General features: G+C 38.1%; 1 protein-coding gene across 1 annotated transcript; it reads right to left on the bottom strand.

Moving 5' to 3' along the window:
- Window positions 1-791: 791 nt before the first annotated feature.
- On the bottom strand, window positions 792-22,691 carry LOC107759205 (MADS-box protein 04g005320-like). The gene is made up of 8 exons (XM_075240054.1): window positions 22,607-22,691; window positions 5,661-5,752; window positions 5,437-5,501; window positions 4,597-4,696; window positions 4,411-4,452; window positions 4,272-4,313; window positions 1,625-1,749; window positions 792-891 (listed from the first exon to the last, which is right to left on the bottom strand). The coding sequence occupies exons 1-8, from the start codon at window positions 22,689-22,691 to the stop codon at window positions 792-794; spliced, it is 651 nt and encodes a 216-aa protein (XP_075096155.1).
- Between the last annotated feature and the right edge of the window lie 720 nt (window positions 22,692-23,411).

Below are 23,411 nucleotides of genomic sequence, written 5' to 3' on the forward strand. Positions count from 1 at the left end.
GCTGTTTTTCAAAATTTTCATTCAACTCACTCACAAAACTTCAAAAACAACCCAAAATTATATTCATGTCCAAACACAACTCTAAATTTCAAATACCATTTTTACTTGAAATTTTTCCCCTATTTTGGAATTTTACAATTCTTATGTCCAAATGCCCACTTAACATCTTTTGAATATTTTAAAATTTATTTTTTTTCACTTTAAGAAATGATGAAAAATAAGAACTAGTGAGTTACATTTATCAATTCTTATCACATTTATTAGTAGTTCTTATCACATACTAATATTTTAATATGTATTTTTATCACACTTTAAGAAATGACGTTAAGTTTAATAATACTTGTCTCACAAATTCTCCCCATAAATAAGACTCTCAAATCCTCTAAGAAGTACATTGTGGGTGCTAGTAAATAAAAAGGAACGATCCTCAATTTATAGAAGTCCAAAGCTTTTTTGACCCAAAAAAATAAATAAAACAAGTCAAATCCGAAAGAATAATATTTTCCTTTTCGTAAAAAGTAAAATCAATTATGACAAATATGTCGCCTTCCTTTAAGAGATAAAAAATAAAATATGATAAGAAAATCAGAACAAACATATAACAAGATAACCATTTAATTGTATGTCATATTGTTCTGCATATATATAATCAAGAGTTCGATCGCTAAGTAAATATTTCAAGCAGTAATAGTGAAACTCTATTTCTATGTAAGAGAGATATGCATCATTTTATTAGTTTCTTTTTTTCTCTAACATTCATCAACTTTGCTTCCCAATCCTTTATGCTATAATCAGGTCCCTCCAATATCAAACTGATATCCAGGTACAACTTCAGTAGCATGCTGTGTTGATGGTTCTGCATCTTCTGGTTCACAGTATTGTACCTGTAACCTGATAGATTTAGCTTATAAAATCAGAGGCGAATCCAGAATATAAGCAAGCTCTGAAACTCAAATTATCTACTACTAGAGATGGCAATAGAGTAGGGTGGGCTAATTAAATATTTCTTTAAAATCAAAATCAAGCCGTATGCTTTGAAAGAATAAGCTTGTACAGTTTGGGAAACAGTTTTGATTAATCAAAAGAATAATCCACTTCAACCGATATGCCCTTAGGCATCGCCATTGCATAACATAGAAATCACCGACAAGGCATAGGGCGGATTAAATGAAAATTTACAGGTTTCAATATTTTAGACCAATTTCTTGAAATGTTGGACGTTAAAAAAAAAAAAAAGAACTTAAACGGAGCATCGCGGGGCGGGTTAAGAACAAACAAACATGTAAGTGGGGCAAATTAAAACTTTTGCGGTTAAGATTTCACCTTCTCCACCGCCCTTCCTCGTTTGCCATGTGATAATATTTCTAGTATATATTTCTAGTGTTCTAGTTAATTACACCTGATAATATTTTCTTATTAGCTCATTAAAAAAAAAGTTGTCATATTTGGATATATATAACATAGACACCACTTAAATGTTATGCCATATTTAAATTACGCGCGTGCCGAGTTTATGTCACATGAATCGGAACAAAGAGAGTTAATACGTCTATGAGATTAGAAAAAAGAGAGCTTATGTGTGTATGCATATATAGAGAGAGACAGAGAAGATTCTCAAGACGACCTGAGAGGCATTGTATTATTGCAATCCACAGGGTGAAAGAATCCACCAGGCTGCTGCTCTCTATACTGTAAACTTTGCTCCCCATATTGCCATGATGTTTGAAGGGCAACACCAAGTTCTTCCAACTGCAATTAGAAGTTAAATAGACAAACCAATGTAGTTAAAAAGAAGAAGTTATCTTTCTCACTACTAGAAATACGGAAAAAAACGACCAAATTTTTCCGATCAACGTTGGTCGGTAAAAAACAAAAGCGACCAAAAACCGTCTAGCTTGGACGGAAACTAGGAAAAAAATATTTTACATTTATTTTAAAAACAATACCGACCAAAGTTGGTTGGTAAATTGGTCAACAAGTTGTACCGAGCTGGTCAAACTTGCTTAGTCAAAGAAACTTTCACATTACCAACCAACTTTGGTCAGTAATGTGGACCCAATTTTTAAAATTTTAATAGTTATATTTTTATTTTAAATATTTTATAAAATTTAAAGAAATTTTATTTAAATTTACCGACCAACGTTGGTCGGTTAATGCAGGGGAAGATTTTACCGACCAACTTTGGTCGGTATATGTTATTTCGTAGAAAATAACCGACCAAGGTTGGTCGGTTATTAGGTCAAACATGGTAAAACTTTTGAATAACATTAATATTTACTATCTAAATAATATAAATGTAATATGTTAACACTTTATTTTGTAATACAAATAATGAATACACTAACATATGATGGCCCTTATGCGACTTGGACTGATTTTCCATTCTCGCGGAAGGAGCAAATTTTCAATTAGGTTAAGGTATAAATATTCTTTTGATCAGTTTAATAATTTATATTTATGATATTTCCATCTAATATTTAACTTTGAAAATGCAGAGCAAGTAAGTAAGTTATAAGTCGATAAATCAATTTACAAATAGATATATTTGATGATAAATTATATATACTAATTAGGATCTTCACAAGTCTATCCCTAAAAGAACTCGACCAAAGTTGGTGGGTCGAGGACCGGGCCTCGACTGCATATGTAAGCTTTCACTTTTCTTTAAGTATTATAATTTACTTTTATATAAATTTTGAAATACTAGTTCAATTTAAATTTTCATATAGGGTCGCTACCAAAGTAACGTGGAGGAATTCATTCGCAGTCATCCAGCTGGTGAATCGGGCGAGCCAACCAAACCTTCGGACAAGGATGCTGAAAGAATATGGTTGGAGTCTGTTGGCGGTCCAAAATGGAGGAAGGTATACGGTCTTCCTACTAAAAAGTTCCACCGCTATAAGTGTGGATGCAAGGAATAAGGACTTCCTCGCAAGGCAAGCAACTTAATGGAGAGAGCCTCTCCGCTATGCGGGAGACTATGACAAAGCTCACATCCGAGCTAGAAGCGGCCAAGGAAAGAGAAAAAGTTAGAGATGCTCAATTCATTGGCTTGCAAGCTCAGATCAGAACTCTCCTATCTACTGGAGCTTTTTCGTTGCCCCGGTCTCGTGAGTCATCGCCACGTGATCGTTTCTCCCTTCCTGCTCGTGATCGTTCCTCCCGTCCTCCTTGTGGTCGTTCTTCCCGTCCTCCACAAGACCCTTCTCTATACCGTCTTGTAGATGAAGGTTCATCAGACGGTGATAATGATGTTGTACAAAACACCCCTTGACTTTTATATACTTTGAACTAGACAAATAGAACCAGTTTTGAACTTGTTGTAATTAGTTTTAACTTGGTTTTGAATTTTTATGTTCAATTGAACTTTAATTTGTTGTTGTTGTTGTTGTTGTTGTGTTGTTGTTGTTCTGCTGTTGTATTGGTATATGCTGGCAGATGGTGTAGCTACCAAAACAGGCATTTTCTACCAAAATTATACCTAGAAAACCGACTAAAGTTGGTTGGTTTTTTAATAATAAAAAAATTTACTGCAAATTACCGACCAAAGTTGGTCGGTATTCATTAAAAAAAAATTGACAATTACCGACCAAAGTTGGTCGGTTAATGAACAAGGAATTTCCAGAATTCATCATTACTGACCAACTTTGGTCGGTATTGTTAAATTTTAATTTTTTTTAAAAAATATATATTTTCTTTTACCGACCAACATTGGTCGGTATCTTTTTAAATTTAATAATTAATTAAAAAAACATAAATTGCATACACCGACCAACTTTTAAAATATGTTTCCGACGAAAGTTGGCCGGTAAGTCATTAAAATTCTTCAGATGGTCATTTTAATATACCGACCATCAAAATAACGACCAAGCGTATTTGGCCGCGTTTTGGTCGGTAATTGGCCATAACCGATCAAAGTTGGTTGTTTATTTTTGGTCGGTAATTACCGGATTTCTAGTAGTGTCTACCATTTTTTTTTGTGTCTTGCATGGGGAGCCTTGGTGTAACTGGTAAAGTTGTTGTCATGTGATTAGGTGATCAGGGTTTAAGCCGTGGAAACAACCTCATGTGATCAGCCTCTTTTTTATGCGATTTGTCTTACATTTACCATCGTTAACCTTTCGGTCTATAAAAGTCCCCGTTATTATCTTTTATCTCAAAACATGATCATATTTCATAAACAAACAATGTTTTCAAATATTTTTTGAAAAAACGAAGCCAAAATCTATGGCTAAACGAGAACTAAAAGTTTAGTCAGTATATATTGTTACCTTCATCCTCAAAGATTTGTTCATTTCAGTAAGAGATTCTTCCTGTACAAGAAGCAAATAGGAAATGTCATATTTCCTACACAGTTGAGCAAATAGTAATATCATCATGATTTCTTATATATGAGTATACTATATGTACCTTTTGTTGAAGTTCAGTAAGTTCCTCAATCATCTGTTGTGTCTGAAAACAAGTTTAAAAAGGGACCTTAAGACCTTATAATTGGATAATTAAACAGCTATTCTTCCCTTTTGAATATGGTAATATCCTGGTAAAAAGAGCCAAAAATATTGTTTGTAAATACCATTTGAAGTACATAGTACGTACCCTAGTTGACCTTATTTGCCTCAATGATGAATCCACTTGTCGTTCAAGCTGTTCCAGATCTTTTGTGTTCAATTGTCCCAAATCTTCTCCAAGAATATGCCTAACGAATATGAAAAAGTTAAACGGTCATACATTATCCTAAGTTGCTCGGACACGGGTGCAGATCTGGAAGTCGGATCCTTTGAGATGTAAATTCTAAGATTCAGAGATACGGAACGGATACGGATGCACGGATCCGGCTAAAAATAATTCAAAAAGATAATATCTCAAAATTATGAGAAATTTTGGAGAATAATTACGTATAGTTTGTAAAGTGTAGAGTTCTTTTTTATTCTCAAGTTGTAGATAAGTAAAAGATTGATTTCCTAGATAAGCTATGTTATTTTCTTCCTTAGTTTGGGTTCTGATTTCGGAAATCAAATTGTATCTCGGCTCGAATTTTTCCGTCTATCGTGGTTAAAGTATCCAAAATTGTTTGACCAGATCCAGTACGGATTCCATGCCCACACCCATACTAGTGTCATGTCGACATGGGTGCGGCACCTAAACTGCCGTGTTGGAGCAACTTAGATATTATACGATAAATGAAAAAAATATATGGAGAATGCACCATAGTTGCTACAATGTGACCAGGAGCTAGGTCTTAAGTTTAAGCTATGAAAATAGTCTCTTGCAGAAATCCAAGATAAAATTACGTACAATAGAAAAGAAAATATGGTCAGAACATTTTTTGGACCCCATATATAATAGGAGCTTAGTGGACCGGCTGCCTTTCTTTTAAATAGAGAATGTAGTGCTCTAGAGTTAAAAGTTATATTCTTGATCTACTCAGTATTTAACTCACCTTTGAGATTGTTGTAACATCCCACTCTTGTTTTAAGTTTCAAATACTCCTGGTACGTGTTCTGTTTTCACAAAAGCATAGCAAGCAAATCAATTTGCTCAAAGTTATTAATCAAAATTAACTTTTACTAACTATTTCCAGGTGAAAAACTGAACTATTTCCAAAATTTTCAGCAAACTTTAATTTGAGCAATTATCATGCTCGAGGAAGAAGAACGAACCTGTGAATCTGTTGAAGGTTGGCTTCCTTCCGGGGGCGGATCTAGCATATAGTATACGGGTTCCCGGGAACCCAGTAACTTTTGCGTAGATCCTGTATTTTTGTTAAAAAATTTATTAAATATCTATAAATATCTATTTGTGAACCCAGTTATTATTGTATATTAATTTAAAATTGCGACAGGAACCCATAAACTTAAAATCCTGGATCCGCCTCTGCTTCCTTCCACTGCAGCATAATTATATTTGTGGTATTTCTCCACTGTCTTGGACATACTAGAAAGGCAAGTTACAGAACAATAAGACATTGAATCAGATGTATATATATAACAACAGTCGCAACTATAAATAGACTAACAAAAAACTATGGTATCTCGAGATATGCACTATGCTCTCTCGCGATTGTTACTATAATCAAAAGACTAAACGCTCCTACTAAGATAGGTCTTCGCCAAATTACTATTGAAAGTTTTTCCTTTTAGAGCGTTAGTCATGTAGGGTGATTGTGCGTATTAGATGATACGATATACTATTTCTCATGTCACAATTTATATGTCATACTTTTCTTTTTAGTCTGTCTCAAAAAGAATATCATGTACTTATTTAGAAATATTTTGACTTTAAATTTCTCATTTTGTGATTTATATAGGCACAAGTCCTGTTCTCTGCAACTGTTTCTTCAATATTCACGTTCTTTTCAGTGCCAAACGCAGTTATAATTCTCAATGGTTGATAGATAGATACCCTATGTACAGGGTTTATAGTCTACCACGGCAAAATTGTACATGCACCCGGTGTTTACAATGAATTATCAATGTCAGCATACATTAGTTCAGGGGCGGCCCTACCCTAAAGCAGGTAAAACAACTGTTTTAGACCTCACATTTGTGGGGGTGGGGTGGGGGGCATTTTTTCTTACACTTAATATATTATATACTATATATGTTTCAATTTAGATGAGGTTGTTTGACTCACCACAGAGTTTAAGAAAAAAAAAGGCTTTTAAAACTTATGGTCTTAAAAGCTTAAAGGGTAAAAGGATTTGCAATTAGTATGATTTCTACCAAGGAAACTGCATCTGAAATGAAAATCAAACCTAAACTTCATAAGAAACGTGTGATATATAGAAACAAATAATTTACCAAGAATATTGATATTCAAATCTCAAAATCTCTCGAAGAATACTTTAGAGTAAATTGTTTTTTATACATAGTAGACAAGACTATTTTTTTCAATTCAAAATAGATTTAAACAATTCGAAGCATATGAAAATATTTTTTTGTTTTCTATTTAACGTAAAACACTGAGATCACTAGATGATGAAAATTTATAAAAATACTGTCTTAATCTTGAGTGTTCCTTGAAGGATAATAATCAATCTGATATTGATGGTTTATATTTATTTTTTAAATTAAAAGTGTTAAAAAAAATAGTACAATTAGAAGATAACAGTTTAATTGATATACTCAATCAAATAAAAAGATTTGATTCTTTTCCAAGTGCTTATATTGCTTATAGAATAATGTTAATAATTCATGTTACCGTTACTTCAGCAAAAAGAAGTTTTTTGAAATTAAAATTGATAAAATCTTAACTATGCTCAATAATATCTGAAGAGAGGTTAAATTGATTAATTGTATTGTCAATTCAGAAAGAATTATTAGAAAAAAATTGATTATAAAAAAACTAATAATAACTTTGTATATGAAAAATAGAAAAATGGACTTCAAACTAAAAAAATAATAATTAAAAAAAAATAAAGTCCCTCGTAAAATTTGGCTTTAGACAACAAAATTCGTCGGACCGCCCCTGCATTAGTTTGATGTAAACTTCAGATGGTCGTTGTTTTGTCCTAAATATATCTTCTTGACATATTATATATAGTATTAGTATGCATATAGATGTCTTAGTGTTTATGCATACAAGAAACTTCCAACTATATGTTTCCTTGTTACTATTGAAGTGTGTGGTCATTATAGCCCAAAGTTAATGTTAGAGTGAGTATACTTTCATTTACTTAATTAAATAGTCATCATCTAAGAACTTTATTACTTCATTAATGTTTTTGACCTAGAGAACTAGGACATATTAGGCATATGTTTGTCACCTGTTATTTCTACGCGTGCCTTACTTGATCTTGGATAAATTAGGGTTATTACTTGCACATTAATCACATCTTGATTATTGTTATTAATTAAAAGAGTTACATACATTTCAACACCCTCATTTCTGCTACTTTTATCTCAACTCCTAAGAGCAAAGCTCAAGAGTTGGGTAAGAAGTTGCTGGCTATGGGGGCCTGAAGGAGTAGTGGAGACGCGAGTAGTATGTGGACAATGGCGGAGAACTGTATTAGGAAGGCTACGAGTGAGGTGTTAGAGGTCTCGAAGAGTTACTTTGGCAGTCAAAAAGGGGATTGGCAGTGAAATAAAGAAGTCCAAGAAAAAGTAGAAGCAAAAAAAGGGGCGTATTTAAAGTTAGTGGAGAACACAGACGAGGAGTAGAAGAGGACGAACAAAAAAGGTATAATAAGACTAAGACGGAGGCAAAGTTAGCGGTCACGAAGGCTAAGACTGCAGTATTTGGTCATATGTATGAAGAAATAGGGACACATGCGGGGACAAGAAGCTACTCAGGCTGGTCACGGTGAGAGAAAGGAAAGCTCGCGATCTAGAGCAAGTAAGGTGCATCAAAGATGAGGACAGACTAAACGAAGATGGCAAACTTATTTCCATATACTCCTGAATGCAAAAGGGGCAGGAACATTATGCTGGGTTATTTGGAGCACTCCCAGGGTCATCGAGATTTTAGGTATTGTAGGCACATAAATATTGAGGAAGTCGTGGGGCTATGTGTAAGCTGAGCAGGGGTAGAGCGATCGAGCGAGATAAAATCTCAAGGGGATTCTGGAGTCACATGAGTACCGCAGTCTTGGAGTGAGAAACTGAGTTGTTTAACATAATTTTAGGACGAAGAAGGTGCCCGAAGAATGAAGGTGGAGTATGATGATCCCGTTGTACAAAAATAAAGGTAATATCCAAAGTTGTAACAACCATCCGGATATCAAGTTTCTTAGTCATACTATGAATGTTTGGGGGAGGGGTGAAAGTGAGGGTAAGGAGGACTATGTCCATATACGAGAACCCATTTGGATTCATGCTGAGACGTTTGATTATAGAAGTCATCGACCTTGTTAGGAGGTTAGTAGTACAGTACAAGAAAAGGAAGAAGGATTTGCATATGATGTTTATAGACCTGGAGAAAGCATACGATAAGGTCTCAAGAGAGGTTCTTTGGATATGTTTGGAGGCTAAAGGTGTCCTTATATCATACACTAGGGTAATTTAAGACATTTATGATAGAGCTAAGACTCAGGTGAGGACAATGGGGGAAGACTCGGATCATTTTTCAATTATGATGGGGTTACACCAAGGATCTACCCTCAGCCTATTTCTATTTGCCTTGGTGATGGACGCACCATAATCAAGGTGAGGTACCATGGTTTGTGTTATTTGCAAATAATATGGTACAAATTGATAAGACACGAGTCGGTAGTAAAGACAAGCTGGATGTTTGGTGACAAACCCTAGAGTTTAAAGATTTCAAATTGAGAATGACTGAGATAGAACTTGGAGTGCAAGTTCAGCGACGTGATGGGGGTTGAACTTAGGCTAGAAACTTGTGTTTTAGCCGTGGTATTACAATCCAATGATTGCATTTTTACGTGTGTTTGAGCTCAAATGATAGTGAATTACACTTAGTACATGTTTTATGCCTTGCAGGAAGTGATCTGGAGCTCAAAAGTTAATTTGGAGTTAAATTGATCAATTTGGAGTTTTGAAGTCTGAATAAAAGCCCAATACATTAAGCCTGGATCGTGTTCGGGGGTCGTGTACCAAGTCTGGATGTTAAAAGAGGACAAATTAAGTTCACTCTGAGAAAATTGCACTGTTGCAACGCATGGGGCACCGCAAGGTGCGGCGCAGCAGTGTAAAATGGTGCATGACTCGAAAATAAGATGCTGCAAATAAAATGCACTAACGCGTCACACGGTGCGGCGCAGCCTGCAGTGCGACTGTTCAATTTTTACAGAGCTAAGTCCTAGTTCGCGCAGGAAAGGGTGTTTTCGCTTGGGCCCGACTCTACTTGGTATAAATTAATGTAAAAATACCCTTTTGAATACTTTTGACATATCTTAGACCTAGGGAGGCTATTGTGGAATGGAGAAAACATTTCGAGCAATTTCCGGAGGATATTGGCATCAAATTCTTCATTCCTTCATCTTTGCTTTGTAATTTAATTATGCAATTTATTTGGAAAATTATAAACACGATTATGAGTAGCTAAATATTTAGTCTAATCTTTTGATGGAACCTATTGTAGGATAAATTCTTGTTATGTTTTTATATAATTGAGCCGTAGTATAATCTCTATTTGTTCAACTACGTTCTTATTGTAGTTAATTGAAGAGCTCTCAATTAGCTGTGCCTATTTAGTATGCATAACTCGGGAGAGAGTGCATATTTAGGTAATTGTTGAACAACACCACTCCCAGAGTATATGAGGGATCAATAACCGAGGGTTTAAAGGCGGGATTAGGGATAACAAAGCCTTGGGTGCGATCTGAAGTGAGCTGTATCAAAAGCCAGCTAGCGTAACTCGGGAGAGTGCGTTTAGTAAATTGTCGTGATTACTCGGGAGAGATTTACGGTAATAAGAGTGCTCATGATTGATATAGACGATTAGGCGAATCTATGTGAAGCATAACCGGAAGGGATTCCATCAATAGGGGAAATCATAACCTTAGATCCTTCTCTTAATTGTTTACAACTTAATCATAGTCAGTCTTTGTTTACTTAATTGCAGTCATTCATAGTTAGTAGAAATATCCTTAATTGTTATTCATAACATTTGGGAAGTTGATTACGTAGAATTTAGTGAGTCTGACAAGAGTAATTGATAGGTTAATTCCTTGTGGGTTCGACTCTGGGCGAAATACTCAGATTATATTTGCAACGTCCGCGTGTCCTTTTTATAAGGCATAGTTGGGTGTGATCAGGGGTGCATATATGAATGTGAAGCTTGATTCGCAGGTCATCCCCAAGAGACAAAGTTACAAGTATCTTCCTTTATTGTCCAAGAAAATTGGGAGATTAACAAGGATGCCACACATCGTATAGGGGTGGAGTGGATGAAAAGGAGGTTAGCATTCAACGTCTTGTGTGACAAGAATGTGCCACCAAAACTACAAGGTAAGTTTTACAGAGTGGTGATGGTTAAACCGACTATGTTGTATGGGATAGAGTGTGTGTCGGTCAGGAACTCTCATATCCAGAAGATGAAAGTAGCATACAGGAGGATATTGAGATGGATGTGCGAGTATACTAGGTTGGATAAGATTAAGAATGATGATATCCGGATAAAGGTGGGTGTGGCCCCCATAGAGAACAAGATATAGGAAGTGAGACTTAAATGGTTCATGCATGTGAACAAGGAGAAGCTTAGATTCCCAAGTAAGGAGGTATGAGAGGCTGGTTTTGGTGGACGTGAGCGTAGGCGGAGAAAGAAACATTTGTGAGAGATGATCAGACAGGACATGATGCGGCTTCAGCTTACCGAGGACATGACCCTTGATAGGAGGGTGTGAAGGTCGAGAATTAGGGTAGAAATTTATTAGGTAGTGTCACACCTCCTTTTTACTTACACCCCCCGGAAGGGTATAATGGGAGTTTTTCCAATTAAACGACAATCGAAACGGGATTTATTGCTAAAAGATTCAGAGTCACCACTTGGGATAACTTATGGTTTCCCAAGTCACCGGTTCAAATCCCGAATCGAGGAAAAAATTGACTCTGTATTACAGTCCGTGAACACAGAAATCCGGGTAAGGAATTCTGTTAACCCGGGAGAAGGTGTTAGGCATTCCCGAGTTCCGTGGTTCTAGAACGGTCTCTCAATTGTTATATTCAGCTTAATTATTTGATTTTAAACAAGTTTTAAACCTATGTGCAAATTCTGACCCTTTAACCGCTTCATTTTATTATTTAAAGAAGACTACAACGTTATTAAAACACGTCTTGAACAATGTCACATAAATGCACCCATGGATTTGTAACATATTTTAACATCGTTGGGATTTGGATTTGGGTCACATAAATGTGCACCCGAATTTAGGAAAAGTAATTTTATTAAAATATCGCACCTAAAGCAACTACGCATTTTTAACTATGCGAGGGCCATGGAAACTTACTAAATGGCATGCCTCAAATTCTAAATGTTTTTAAAGACATAATTAAAGAGGGCCACGTGATTTGTCATTTTACTTGGCGCGGCGCGCCTCGATTCCATTTTTAAGAGGATATTCAAACTATAGCTTGAAGGGCCATGAGTTATGAGTTATCTAATTATGACTCACCTCCAATCTATTTGATGGGCTTAATTAATTAACACTAAATGTAGTTAAAGGTTCCATTAAAACTAACTAGGAATGCTTATGTGAGGGAAACTTAATTCATTACATAAAGGACTTGGGCCAACCCAATTTGATACAAGAAAACACTTTCTAACTGGGCCTGAAAGTGAGCCCAAATTCTGAGCCTTGTAGTTGTTGAGTCAAGAACCAATCATCAAATCCCTACCCCGTTTGAGGCTGTCAGTGAATTCAACATAAGCCAAGGAAGGGACTGGTACCTGTACAAGCAAGCTTGAGAGTCGTTTTAACTCATCATTAACCAGTTAGATAACACTCAATAATGATCCGATCATGAAAGCACTCGTGAGTTCCAATTCCAATTACTAACAATAGGAGATGGAATTTAACAACTTCAGTCTCATAACAACACAGTTAATCATATTGCTCATGTATAGAGGCTACTATATCTATTGATTTTAGTCATTCAATCATCTAATTAAGCGGATTGCTGCTTAAAGTTATATGCAGAACTTCATCGTTGATTCAACTACACGAACATGATGTTTAAGCTTTCAAGCAGATTCGAAACTAAATGTCATGACAAAGTTTATTTATACATCATTGGTTTTCAAGTTACCGAGCATTCGACCAAAATTTAACCTCATGTCTATTTCAAATCAAACTCACCCTCAAGGAGCATTGTCACTGACCAACACACAAACATGAATATATACAAACTAAAGTTTCCAAATAAAGACAAAATTAAGCTCCTAAAATAAGAACAAATGGCCAACATGCTTCAAGTCTTCCAGATTTCCACATCACAAGGTTTTTACACTGAGAAGAGTTAAATAAGTACCTGAGATCACAAATAAGAGAAGGTAAGAAGATCAGCAACGCAATAGCAAAAGCAAGGGTCAGCAGCAAAGCAGATCAAAAGAATCGACCATCAGCTCCAAAAATCGAATTTCAAACCCAGAAGTTGAAATAAACAACCAGAAACCAATTCGATCCAAACAATGGACTAGGAAAACTTCAACCCAAGCTGATTTTAATCCATTTCTGAGGTCGACTAGTCAGGATTTGTTGTATCATCAGGGAAACTTAAGAAATTAGCCAAAGAACTCAATGGAACAATACCTTTTCTAAATTTTTCGTCTATAATTTTCAGAGATTTTTAGCCCTTCCCAGTTTCTTGGGTCTGTATTTTTAGCTATTGAATCCTTCTAATTCTTCCTTGAACGACAAGGAAGAGATGCCTTTATAGGCAAGCAAATAGGGCAGACCCAAGGAGATACATTTTTGCCATTCAGTCCTTTTTAGTTTCTATTTTAGCTAAAACACCCCTGGTTTAAATTCAGATTTTGCAAAGTAGTCCCCTCCCCAGCTTCCTAGAAGCTTCCCAGACAGTTACAAGTAGATTACCTCACTAAGACTACCCAAACTAACCCCCATACCCATGTTATTTATTTACCTTAAACCCCAAATGAGACATGGGTCAAATTAACTCACGGCTGAATTTACCCCAAGAAACTAAACCAATTTGGACGGGATGCTCTTTGCCAAATGGACCAAAGACAAACCAAAGCCCAGACGAACACTTATCTATTTGAAAAAAGAAAAATCTGCAAGCCATGATAACATGAAATGATTTCAAAGCAAATCTACTAACTTACCGATCAATTAACGATGACTAGGCAAGGATTTAACTCAGTTGAAGTAACTTAATTTAAAAAAATAACTTGGATGGCTAAACATAAAACAAGATCGGAGAATTATCCATGCTATTAACAAAACAGACTAAAGAAATCAGAAAACAAACTTTCACGAAGAAGAGAAGGACAATGACCGGAAGACCAATCTAAACTCGAGAGATTAGTCGAGTTTCAACCAGACTAATATAAGAAGATTAAACTAAGGAAAAGGGGAGTAAGAAGAGAATAAGACAATCAAAAAAGGAAGAGAAGATAAGAGAAGAAAAGAGCTTACCGATTTAGACTCGGAATCCATCGGAGATGAAAGCCCTAACAAAGATAAGGTCGAACATTTGAATCCGAACTTCAGACCTCGAAGAACGGTGCCTTCTGACCATGCATGTACCAGGATTGACGAAAGAGTGGTTTTGAACTTTTGGGGTTGACCTCTGATTTGAGATTCACGGAGCTCCGGGCCGATTCAAAGGAGAGTAGTTGTGGATTTGGCATGAGGGGATCCTGGAGGTTGTGGGGTGTTAGTTTGGGGTTGAACGGAGGCGACGCCGCCACCGGAGAGCACAAGGACGGCGATAGGGTTTTCTTTCAAAACCAGATTCGAGACGTTCTAGGTTGATTCGAGGCAAACGGAGGGGGAATTTGGAATGAGGGGCTCTTGATGGTCATGGGGTGTTATTTTGGGAGTGGTTGGAGGTGGCGCCACCGGTGGATGGTGGTAGAAAAGGGGCGGTTTCGTTAGGGTTAGGTTTGGGCTCTCTGAAGACGGGGGTGTTGGAACGATGAAATAAGGGGGGGTAAGGTGCGTTCGGACATATATATATTGACCCCCCAGTTCTGATCCGTTGGATCAGGCGATATCAACGCCCCAGATCAAGCTTGCTGAAAATGGCGTCGTATGGTACTGGGGGGGTTTGGACCGGGTTGGACGGTCTGGGCCTAGACGGGTACGGGGAAAAATGGCTTTGGGCCTGGGCACTTTTAACTGAAGGCAGCCCAATTCTATCTCTTCAATTCTTTTTCCAATTTTCCATTAATTCTCAATTCCTTTTCTTTTTAAAAAATCTTTTTCTTTTTCCAAAATTAAAATTACAACCTAAATTAAATCCTAAACCAAATTATCCTACCATATTAAATTAATTAACCCTAATAATTGTTACTACAAATAATTTAAAACCAAATTAAAGGAAAACTACCAAAATAAAAATAAAAATTAAAAGTGCAAAATAAACTATTTTTATGATTTTTCCCATTTTATAAAATAACTAATTTGTCAATTAAACCTAAAATGTAAAATTAAATCCTAAATGCAAATGCAACATATTTTTTGCAATTTTCATTAATTAAATAAAATAAAAATACACAGACAAATGCAAACAATTACCAGAAAATATCACGAAAATCTCCAAAATTGCAAACACTGAAAGAAATTGTTTTGTTTTGAATTTATGAGAGTAATTCATATAGGGCAAAAATCACGTGCTCATAGCTGCCCCTCTTTGCCCAGAAACACGAAGAGTTTTTGTGCAAAGACAAGTGAGCGGATACGAGCGATTTTTTCCCGTTTGAATACTCCGTGGAAAACATCTTTGAAAAAGTTGACTGCACCCTGCTTCTGAGGTTGCCTACATATCCTTGGCTAAAAAGGAATCAGGTCAGTGTAGTTCAGGAATGTTTGGTAGCTGGGACTACCATGAAGCTGGGCTTCCACTGTTGCTGCTACTGCTTACTGAACCTCCTTATTACACCATGTCAAAACAAAACAAAAGCTAGACTAGACTATGATCTATGGATTACAAAATTCCTATCTATATCTTCAAACTTGCTCTTGTGTTTCTTGTTGCCTTGTTGTTCTCCATGCTCTCAGGGACATCCGTTTGTTGTCAACTTGAATTGTAAACTGAGATGTTTTCCCTTCTTCAAGTGGGTGCCTGACTGCTGAACTTGATATGTATTCCCATGCTATCCAGGCGGACTCCTGACTGCTGACTTAAAATGCACTACATGCTCTTCAGGCGGGCTCCTGACTTCAAAACGTGAATGTATTCCCATGCTATCCAAGCGGGCTCCTGACTGCTGACTTAAAATGCATTCCTTGCTCTTCAGGCGGGCTCCTGACTTCAAAATAAACAAAGCAAAGAATTTGAAAGCTAAAACTTAAATGGTACTCCCTTGTTCTCCAGGCGGGCTCCTGACTGCTGCGCTTGAATGTATTCCCTACTCTCCAGGCGGGCTCCTGACTGCTGACCTGAAACGTATTCCCTGCTCTCCAGGCGGGCTCCTGACTTCAAAATATGAATGTATTCCCATGCTATCCAGGCGGGCTCCTAATTACAACTTAGACGAAACAAGGAATTTGAAAGCTAGAACTTTAAATGGTACTCCCTTGTTCTCCAGGCGGTCTCCTGACTGCTGCATTTGAAAGTATTCCCTACTCTCCATGCGGGCTCCTGACTTCAAAATAGATAAAAAAAGAATTTGAACGCTAAAAACTTAAATTGTACTCCCTTGTTCTCCAGGCGGGCTCCTGACTTCAATTTGAACTGTATTCCCTGCCCCCTAGGCGGGCTCCTGACTTCAACTTGAAATGTATTCCCTGCTCTCCAGGCGGGCTCCCGACTTTAACAAAACAGACAAAAACAAAGAAAATTTTCTGCCCCAGTTTGGTGGTTGGGGACAGATGTGATTGTAAAACTAAATCATATTACCAAGTATTACTAAGGATTTGAAAGCTAGGTCCCATTATGCAGGGGGTCCTGACAACTCTTAACTAAACGACAATTTTAAATCTAAGTTATATCTTCTACAGGTGTGACTTCTGCTAAATCGTGCTATCTAAGAGAATCTTTAAACTACTCCCCATTATTCAGGAAGGTCCTGAAAATCAAATGTCAAATTTTATCTTAAGGGTGACAACTTTCATGTCTGAATCATACTACTCTACAGCAGAGTTTACGCCAAATGTCATTATCTAATCGAAATTTTAAAGCTAAGTCCCATTATTCAGAAGGGTCCTGGAGACTCCTAATTAAATTCTATCTCGAACATACAAACTTCTAAGCAAACTTATATTCTTTTGGGATAGATTTATGCTAGATTATGCTATTTCTAAACTTCAAACTAGGTCCCATTTTCCAGGAGGGTCCTGAAAATCAAAAATCAAACCTGTTTGGTGACTGCCTTTCTCCACGAAGAGTTTCTCCGAATCCAACGAATTTTCTGCCCCTGTTTCAATCAAAGAAAATTTTGTCAGTTTAAAGTGGTGGTTAGCTGATGGCATTCTTGCTGAAGATCTTTCTGCTGCATTGTTTTGTTCTGACTGGCTTTCCCGAACTGGCCCTGAACCGCTTTAACTTTCTGACCGACTTTCAAACCCCATGACCTTTGACGAACCGAATGTTCTATACCCCTGCTGTTGTTTTACCTCTGAACCCCTTTATCTGAACCTTTGCATCTCTCATGATATTACTAAACCATTCCACCGATTAAACTTTCGGTGATTCCTTGTACCTCTCTCTTACATAATGTTATCCTTAGTATGCTTTGACCACTTCGTGTTTTGCAATTTTGGAAGTTGGTAGTGAGCTTTGAAATCCCTTTCACTTGATTTGAACAAAAACTGTCACTGAAACATCTTTAGATAAGTACCCAAAAGAAAATGAAATGCAATGACTTTGCAGGTTAAGGATAAGAAGAATCCAAAACCAGATAACTGCTATAAAAGGAAAAAGAAAAAGGAAACTTATCTGAGTGGAACAGCTAGTACCAATGATCATGACATGCATTTCGGACTAATCGGCCCAATCTGTCCAACCAATCCACTTTCAGTTGCCGTACTTTGTTTCCCCAGAATTTCCATGACCTGATTACTTTACCCAAACCTTGACCTTGTTCATCTTGCGGTGCCTTGAAAGGTTTTCACCAACAGACCTCTTTCATTCGTTCATCTCTCAACTCACTTTCGCCTTACGGTGCCCGCGAGAGTTTTCACCAATAAGACTCTCTCATTTTAATTTCTCTCAACTCCCATCGCCTTACGGTGCCCCTGAGGGTTTTCACCAATAAGACTCTCTCATTTTTATTTCTCTCAACTCCCGTCACCTTACGGTACCTATGAAGGTTTTCACCAATAAGACTCTCTCATTTTCATTTTTCCTTCTTGAACCAGAGTGTTGCCCCTGACATGAATTACGTTTATCTACTCGACTTGGCATTTCTCAAAGACTAATCCGAAGGTCTTTCTTTGGATCATAATGTAGGCTTCTGGACAGGGTTAGAAAGAAAGGGTATAAAAGGCTCAAAACAATACGAATGGGTTAAAATTACAACTTTCGGAATCGGGTTTCTCACAACAACCATAACTTCTGCCCCAGTTTCTTGCATGGGGACTTTTGGATTTTGTTTTGGTGGGACCGAACCGTGAGGCTGCCTATGTATCCTTAACAACAATCAGGTCAAACGTAGTTCATGTCATAGAAATTACTTTGTTATTGTGATTTTCTCTTTTCTCTTTCTTTTCTTTCTCTTTTCTGCTTTCTTTTTTTCTTTTTGTTGTTTTTGTTCTCTTTTTTTTCTTTTCATTCTATTCTTTCTCTTTTCATTCTTTCTTTCTCTTTTTCTTTTTTATTTCTCTTTACTTATCTTTTGCGCTTTGCGTTTATGAACTTTGCTACTGATTCTAAAAGAGGGGTAAGAATGAAAATAAATAAGGCTCAAAAGGGGTGACGAGAGATCAAGTGTTTAGATAGCAGAACAAAACGCCTTCGTCATTTTAGTCTTCAAAATATGCCAAATACAACCAAGTACAATCAAACAAAGAAATCATACATAGGATCTCTTGACCGCATCGGAATTGATAGCCATTTATACACATTTACCTTCCACATCTATCAAATATAGCGCGCCATTGGACAACACCCTAGTTACGACAAATGGTCCTTGCCCGTTTGCGGCGAATTTCCTTTTGCTTCAGCCTGATGAGGCAAGATACGTCTCAACACTATCTGACCCACTTCAAACTTCCGTGGACATACCTTCTTGTTATATTCCTTTGCCATTCTCTGTTGGTACAATTGGTCGTGACACACTGCTGCCAATCTTTTTTTATCAATCAAACTTAATTGTTCCAAGCGGGTTTTGACCCATTCAACGTCATCAATATCTGCCTCAGCGACAATCCGAAGGGATGGTATTTCAATTTCTGCGGGTATCACCGCCTCCGTGCCATACACCAACGAAAAAGGAGTGGCCCCTACCGAAGTGCGAACAGTAGTGCAATAACCCAGCAATGCAAACGACAACTTTTCATGCCACTGTTTAGAACCTTCCACCATTTTTTGAAGTATCTTCTTTATATTCTTATTGGCTGCCTCGACTGCTCCATTCGCCTTAGGGTGGTATGGGGTGGAATTGCGATGTATAATCTTAAACTGCTGATATGTCTCTGTCATCAGATGACTGTTGAGATTAACACCATTGTCTGTGATGATTACCTTCGGAATCCCAAACCGACAGATGATATTTGAATACACAAAGTCGACCACTACTTTCTTGGTCACAGATTTGAACGTTTTCGCTTCAACCCACTTAGTGAAATAATCAATGGCTACCAGGATAAACCTGTGTCCGTTCGATGCTGCCGGCTCGATTGGCCCAATGACATCTATGCCCCAAGTGACAAAAGGCCATGGTGCAGACATTGTATGTAATTCAGATGGTGGAGAATTAATCAAATCTCCATGCACTTGGCACTAATGACATTTACGCACAAAACGGATGCAATCCCGCTCCATAGTGAGCCGGTAATAACCTGCTCGGAGAATCTTCTTTGTCAGAATGTACCCACTCATATGCGGTCCACAAACTCCGGAGTGTACCTCAACCATGATTGTTGTGGCCTGTCTAGCATCTATGCATCTTAGCAATCCCAGATCTGGAGTTCTTTTGTACAATACCCCTCCACTGAAGAAAAATCCACTTGCCAATCGTCGAATTGTTCTTTTCTGATCACCATTGGCCTGTACCGGATATACCCCCATCCTAATGTATTCTTTGATATCATGGAACCATGGCTCCCCATCCAGTTCTTCTTCCACCATATTGCAATAAGCATGCTGATCACGGACCTGAATCTGCAAAGGGTCCATATAAGCCTTATCTGGATAATGTAACATTAACGCCAGAGTGGCCAAAGCATCGGCGACTTCATTATGTATTCTTGGGATATACCTGAACTCTATTGACTGAAATCGTTGACAAAGATAATGCAAGCACTGTCTGTACGGTATGAGTTTCAAATCCCGTGTTTCCCATTCTCCCTGAATTTGGTACACCAAGAGGTCCGAGTCACCCAAGACCAAGACTTCCTGGACACCTATATCCACAGCTAGCCTCAAACCTAGAATACATGCCTCGTACTCAGCCATGTTGTTGGTACAGTAAAAACAAAGCTACGCCGTAACAGGGTAGTGCTGCCCTGTTTCAGAAATAATTACTGCTCCTATTCCCACGCCCTTCACGTTCGCGGCTCCATCAAAGAAAAGTTTCCATCCAGGCTTCTCGACTTTTTCCAACTCATCAATGTACATCACCTCTTCATCAGGGAAATAAGTTTTCAAAGGTTCATATTCTTCATCAACCGGGTTCTCGGCCAAATGGTCTGCCAAGGCCTGTGCTTTCATTGCAGTTCGAGTCACGTAGACAATGTCAAACTCTGTGAGTACGATCTACCACTTTGCAAGCCTTCCTGTGGGCATAGGCTTCTAAAAGATATACTTCAATGGATCGAAGTGGGATATGAGATAGGTAGTGTAAGATGACAAGTAATGTTTCAGCTTCTGCGCCACCCAGGTTAGGCCACAACATGTCCTCTTGAGCTGAGTGTACTTGACCTCGTATGGTGTGAATTTCTTGTTGAGATAATATATGGCCTTCTCCTTCCTGCCAGTGATATCATGTTGACCCAATACATAGCCGAATGAATTGTCCAATACCGTCAAATATAGAATCAAAGGTCGCCCTGTTTCTAGCGGGACCAACACGGGTGGATTTGACAAATACCTATTTATCTTATCAAACGCCTCCTGAAATTCATCTATCCACTTGACCGCAATGTCTTTCTTTAACAGCTTGAAGATAGGCTCACAAGTTGTCGTGAGCTGAGCGATGAACCTGCTAATATAATTCAATCTCCCCAACAAACTCATCTCCTCGGTCTTGTTCTTCGGAGGTGGCAATTCCTGGATGGCCTTGATTTTTGATGGGTCCAATTCAATACCCCGGCGGCTGACTACGAACCCCAACAACTTGCCAGACGACACCCCAAAAGCACAGTTTGCAGGATTAAGCTTGAGATTGTACCTGCGAAGCCTTCGGAAGAACTTCTTCAAATCCCTAACATGGTCAGACTGCTTTCTAGACTTCACGATCACATCACCCACGTACACCTCGATTTCTTGGTGTATCATATCATGGAATATTGTTGTCATTGCCCTCATGTAAGTCGCCCCAACGTTTTTCAACCTGAATGGCATGACCCGATAGCAGTATGTTCCCTACGGTGTGATGAATGCCGTCTTTTCTGCATCTTCCTCTTCCATTAAGATCTGATGATAACCTGCGTAACAATCCACAAAAGAGCCAATCTCATGTTTGGCATAATTGTTAATCAATATATGGATGTTTGGCAGGGGAAAATTATCCTTCGGACTTGCTTTGTTGAGATTGCGATAATCAACGCACACCCTGGTCTTGCCATCCTTCTTCGGCACAGGCACAACATTGGCTAACCAGGTGGGATACCGCGTGACCCGAATAACTTTCGCATCAAACTGCTTGGTGGCCTCTTCTTTGACCTTTACACTCATATCTGTTTTGAATTTTCTTAGTTTCTGTTTGACAGGAGGGAATGCCGGGTCAATGGGCAACTTGTGAACCATTAAATCAGTGCTCATACCCAGCATGTCGTCATAGGACCATGCAAAAATGTCTTTGTATTCGAACAGTTCTTTAATTATCTCTTCCCTGAGTTGGGTTCCAGATGGACACTTATTTTAATTTCACGGATATTTTCTTGGTCCCCTAGATTAACTGCTTCTATGTCATTCAAATTAGATTTGGGCTTTTCCTCAAAATGACTTAGTTCTTTACTAATTTCTTCATAGGCCTCATCATCCTCAAATTCCAACTCGTCATCACACTCAATTTCTTGTATTATTATTGGCTTTTAAAACTGGGCTGAAGATTCCTCATGCATGTCATGTCATTGATATCAGCATAAAAAGAACTGTACAAAGAAGAAAACAAAAATAAAATTAGAAGAAATGAAGGAAAAGGAACAATTGCATTTCATTGAATATAAAGATAACAAGGTTTTAACACATCCAACTGGACGGAACATAATATCTGAATTACAGACCCTCGAATAATCCAGACAACTAAAAGAAAACCAAAACCCACTACCAAGACTCCCTCCGGGTAGGAAGAGGAGTAGTTTCCCAGTTGTTGACTTTTGCACGTGGTCCCACAAATTGCACGTCTGCCTTGCTGGACCCTTCCCCAACCTGAACCATGTTAACCTCAGCGAATAACCTTTCAAATCCCTTCTCCAAATCTCCATAGGCACCAATCAGTGGTCTAGGGACCTTTGACAGCAGTTGCTTTCTGATACCCGGCCTGACGATTGATCTAGACAGACGCGGGATTGGCTTTGGCAATACCTATGCTTTCTTTTTCATTTTTCTAGCTCTTCTCACGTCTGCAACGGCAGGTTTGAACCCAAGACCAAAAGTATCTAGATTCTTTGGAAGAGAAACTGGCTGCACAATACCTTGCAGAGATGCACCTAAACCCTTTCCCGGTACGAAACCATTTTTCAACATTTCTACAGTTACCATAACTGATGTCGCAGCCATCTTTGGAGTTGGCACGCACTTTCCTTCCGGAATTTTCTCTATTGATTGTGTCGGAAACCTGATAAACCCATGGTCACTTGTCATTGTCAATCTCTATGAACGGAACAATGGTACCGTTGGGTACACACAAATTATCTTCACCGTGTACAACAATTTCCTGTCGATCCTATTCAAACTTGACCATTTGATGCATAGTAGACGGGACTGCTTTGGCCGCATGGATCCAGGGTCGTCCCAACAATAGATTGTATAAAACAGCCACATCGAGCACCTGGAATTCCATAGTAAATTCAACTGGCCCTATTGTGAGCTCAAGCACTATGTCCCCGACTGAATCTTTCCCTCCACCGTCGAATCCCCGAACTCAAATATTGTTCTTGTAAATTCTTTCATCCTCCACTTGCAGCTTGTTCAATGTGGAGAGGGGACAGATGTTCTCGCTAGACCCGTTGTCAACTAATACTCGAGTAACCACGGAGTCTTCACATTTCACCGTCAGATAGAGGGCTCTATTGTGCTCGGTACCCTCCACGGGTAACTCATCATCAGAAAAAGTGACTCGGTTTACCTTAAATATCTTGTTCGCTATCTTTTTCAAGTGGTTTACTGAGATTTTGTCAGGAACGTGGGCTTCGTTCAAGATCTTCATCAAAGCTCGACGGTGCTCGTCGAAATGGATCAATAATGACAAGAGCGATATCTGAGCTGGTGTCTTCCTTA

Source organism: Nicotiana tabacum, chromosome 20, assembly GCF_000715075.1.
Source record: "Nicotiana tabacum cultivar K326 chromosome 20, ASM71507v2, whole genome shotgun sequence".
Classification (NCBI taxonomy): Eukaryota; Viridiplantae; Streptophyta; class Magnoliopsida; order Solanales; family Solanaceae; genus Nicotiana; species Nicotiana tabacum.

Bases quoted from the DNA above. Each gene is read 5' to 3' on its own strand.
- LOC107759205 (XM_075240054.1), bottom strand. From the start codon at position 22,691: ATGGCTGCGACATCAGTTATGGTAACTGTAGAAATGTTGAAAAATGGT. The intron at 5,753-22,606 runs GTATTGTGCAGC...ACAAAAATACAG, and splicing joins TTTAGGTGCATCTCTGCAAG to GATCTACGCAAAAGTTACTG. The intron at 4,453-4,596 runs GTACGTACTATG...ACTTGTTTTCAG, and splicing joins GGCAAATAAGGTCAACTAGG to ACACAACAGATGATTGAGGA.